At 41.9% G+C, this 3,815-nt stretch overlaps 1 protein-coding gene across 1 annotated transcript; it reads right to left on the bottom strand.

The window, feature by feature from the left end:
* Positions 1-1,490: 1,490 nt before the first annotated feature.
* LOC121256745 (cytochrome P450 89A2-like) lies at positions 1,491-3,302 on the bottom strand. The gene has a single exon (XM_041157629.1). The coding sequence runs from the start codon at positions 3,201-3,203 to the stop codon at positions 1,629-1,631; it is 1,575 nt and encodes a 524-aa protein (XP_041013563.1). The 5' UTR covers positions 3,204-3,302; the 3' UTR covers positions 1,491-1,628.
* Between the last annotated feature and the right edge of the window lie 513 nt (positions 3,303-3,815).

Below are 3,815 nucleotides of genomic sequence, written 5' to 3'. Positions count from 1 at the left end.
CATGACCATTTTCCTTACACAAAACTAGTCAATCTAAGAACCTCTAATTTCCTAGTAGGAGGAAACTTAGTGGAGAAAAAAATAAAGGACTTTGCCGGACTCGCCAACTGCCTCGCATAGATTCATATGAATGTATAGTCTTCATCAATTGAGTCACAGATTTCTTTTCACCATTTGTAAAAATATGAATATCATCAGCATAAAATAAATGAGAAATCAACGAATCTCCATTTGAATTAAACAACCTGACCTTTTCCTTTGGAAGTCATCTTTGAGCATGTGAGAAAGAAGGGAATTTGATAAAATAAAAAGATAAGACGATAAAGTATCTCCTTGGCGAATACCTCAAGATGGCTTGAAAAAACCCTTCATTGAGCTGAAATACAATTAAAAACCAATCCCGCCACTGCTCCGAAAAACCCAACCTTCGCATAACTTCAAACAAAAATTTCCGATTCACTCTATTATATGCCTTAGTCATATCAATTTTAAGCATAATGTTCTGCCTCTTGCTTTCTTTTTAATGCTGTGAACAAGCTCTTGGGCAATATAAATGTTATAAAAAATACTGCACCCTTTTAAAAATGCTGACTGCTCTTCAGAAATCAAATTCTCCATAATCGGCTATCACTGATGCACCAACATCTTAGAAAGAATCTTATATACGATTGAACATAAACTTATTGGCCGGAATTGTGAGAAACTATTGGGCTCTTTAACTTTCGGAAGTAACACAATTTTAGTAGCACCAAAGAAAGTAGACAACGGCTTTCCTTCAAAGAATTCAACAGCCATATGTAATAAATCATCTTTGATAATGTCCCAAGCATGATGGAAAAAACATGCCCAAAAACCATCGCGCCCAGGCTACTGTCTTGCGGGATTGACCATAGTGCCTCCTTAACTTCCGACAGCACCAGAGCTATACACAAGGACAAATTATTAGCTTCAGAAATTACAGGGACCAACAAATTCATACTAGCGTCCTCGACATTCACAGACGACGTTGTGAGATGATTATTGAAAAATTCCCTAGCCTCGTCAAGCACTGCATCGCCCGATTCGATCACCCTGCCATCTTCAAGTGCCATACGATCCAGGCAATTTGAACTCACCCATTGCATTGGGTGAATGAATGAATACGCTAGAAACTTCGACACGCAGATTACTGCTCGAAGGGAATATGAATGAATACACCAGTTTCATCTTTCATCCTAATCACATATCTTTTTGGACGAGTGAAGGAGTCGAGCTGTTAGCATCACAAATCGATATTCTTCGTCATAGATTTGTCATTTTCGATCAAAGTTGACACATCAACCGATGAAATTGAAAATGACAAATTTTAAGACGAAGATTAGCATGCTCCGACAATTCAAATTTTCTATCGAGCGCTGAAGTAGCAAAATTAATAGAGAAATAACCCAACAAAATTTTGCCTTTACATACAAACAGTGAAACTGTGGACCACACAGATACAGGGGCATCCATCCAGTAAATAGCAGAGCAAGAGCCTACAATTACATTGATATCTTAACTACAGATTCATCGAGTGTTCACGTTTATAATATAAGAAAAGTAAAGCTATTACTTATCAAAAAAAGGAAAAGAAAAGTAAGGCTATCCATTCACAATCTGGGAGATAGATTGGCCTTCAATGGATCCTTCATCACCATAGTGAACTCCTGCTTCTCTGACAAATCAACATCATCACCATCCACAGCCTTCCACTCAAAATTCCATACTAAATTGGCAACAAAGTACTCCAAATGAAGCATTGCCAAACCAGAGCCAGGACAGATCCTCCTCCCAGCCCCAAACGGCATCATCGTAATCTCCCTGCTTCCCGTTATATCAAACACTTCCCCTCCTCCTCCATCACTACCTCTCAAGAATCTCTCTGGCCTGAACGCCATGGGATCTTCCCACACCTTCGGGTCCCAGCCCATCTCTGCCACCATGAAATTCAAAGTGGCATTCTTGGGCACCGAGTAGCCTTCCAACACGAAATCCTCCGTCACAGCATGTGGCAACACGAAGTGCCCTGGTGGGTGACGCCTTAAACCCTCCAAAACCACTGCCTTCAAATACAGCATCTTGTGCAAATCCTCTTCCTTCACCTCCTTTTCTGCATGCCCTCCAACGACCCCTTTGATCTCTGCCCAAAGCTTCTCTTGGACATGGGGGTATTTCACCAAATTTGCCATGATCCACTGTAACGCCGTGGACGTTGTATCCGTGCCCGCGTTGAGAAACTCCGAGCACAAGCTGACCATTTCCTCCACAGTAAGCTTCCTCTTCCCCTCCGGCAACTCCAAATCCAACAACGTATCCACGTACGACACCACAAACTCATCATCACCATTATCTTCTAGGGGGGCGTCCTCTTTTGCCTTGCTTAGCCTTTCTTGCTTCACTCTCTTCCTCGCTTCTATCAAAGGCCCTAGTATAGCATTCTGGTCTCTCCGAAGGCTGAACAACTCTTCCCAACGCTTGCGGAATAGTATCTTTCCAAGCCTCGGCCAGAAATTGAGCATGTTAAAGCGACCAAAGCTCAAAAGCAGGCGACGCTGGATGGCTTCGATTTCTTTGATCTGGGTCTCGAGGAGCTTGTCCCCGAAACACATCAGAACCAGCAGACAAAACATAGCGTATTGGAAGTGGTCAATCAGGCGGACGGGGTTAACTACGCCGGATTCGGTCGTGGAGTGAGATTCAAGGCGGTTGAGAAGGATGTCCAATACCCACTTGCGCGCGCGAGAGTAGGACTTGACACGCGAAGGGTGGAGAATCTCGGAGGTGAGGTTTCGGCGGAAAAGTCGCCACGTTGGTCCGTAGAAGGAGGAGCTGATGTTGCACTGGTTGCTGGAGATGATCTTGCCAGTGGGGAGGGCAGGGGGGCGATCAGCGAAGACGGCGCCATTCTGGACGAGGGCTTGGTGGGCGATGGAGCGGTTGGCGACGAAGATAGCCGGACGGGAGCCGATATGCAGAGTAACGATGGGGCCATACCTGGTGTGGAGGTTGCGGAGTATGGGCTCGAGCTCGGAGAAGGACTTGCGAAGCAAAAAGAAGTTGCCGATGATGGGGATGTTGAGGGGTCCGGGAGGGAGCTGCTTGTTTCCTGAGGATTTCTTGAAGACGAGAAGGTTAAGGAGGGCTGCGACACAGAGGGAGACGATGATGATGAACCAGGTCTCCATTGTCGAGCTCAACGATAAGATTATGCTCAGTTCAGTTCAGTTCAGTATTCGACCAATTTTGTGTGGCAACGGTGTATACAGGAAAGAAGTTAAAGGAAACGATAAAGAGGTTGAGGAAAGCAGATCCCTGCAATCATATAAATCTGATCCCTAATTTATGGATTTTTGTCACATCAACGATCCGTGTGAGTTCTTATTCGACGTCGCGATTGGCACGAGGTGGAAAACGTTGAATATAATATCAAGTCAATAAGGTATTATTATCTTCATTTGATATTATCCTGTTTTCATAATTATCACATTATTTTATTTTGATTTGATTTTTATTAGATTTATAATATTTACATTATCTTATTTTAATATAATTTTTTTATAAATAGATATATATATATATATATATTATATTCAATAACAATTCATAAAGTAAAAATATAATTCCTCTTTATCTCTTTTTTATTTTCTTTTATATTATATTTCATTTTCTATCATGGTATCATAATTAAGAATTAATGCTAGGCTCGATCTTATTGAATACGCTAGCTTTACCTCTTTCAATATTTTCGTCCTCATTCAATTATGCATTATCTCAAATCAATACATTTAGAGTGTCTA

This window comes from Juglans microcarpa x Juglans regia, chromosome 3D, assembly GCF_004785595.1.
Source record: "Juglans microcarpa x Juglans regia isolate MS1-56 chromosome 3D, Jm3101_v1.0, whole genome shotgun sequence".
NCBI classification, from domain to species: domain Eukaryota; kingdom Viridiplantae; phylum Streptophyta; class Magnoliopsida; order Fagales; family Juglandaceae; genus Juglans; species Juglans microcarpa x Juglans regia.
Note: the sequence above shows the minus strand (reverse complement) of the source record. Positions and strands in the feature narration are given on the sequence as shown.

Bases quoted from the DNA above. Each gene is read 5' to 3' on its own strand.
- LOC121256745 (XM_041157629.1), bottom strand. From the start codon at position 3,203: ATGGAGACCTGGTTCATCATCATCGTCTCCCTCTGTGTCGCAGCCCTC.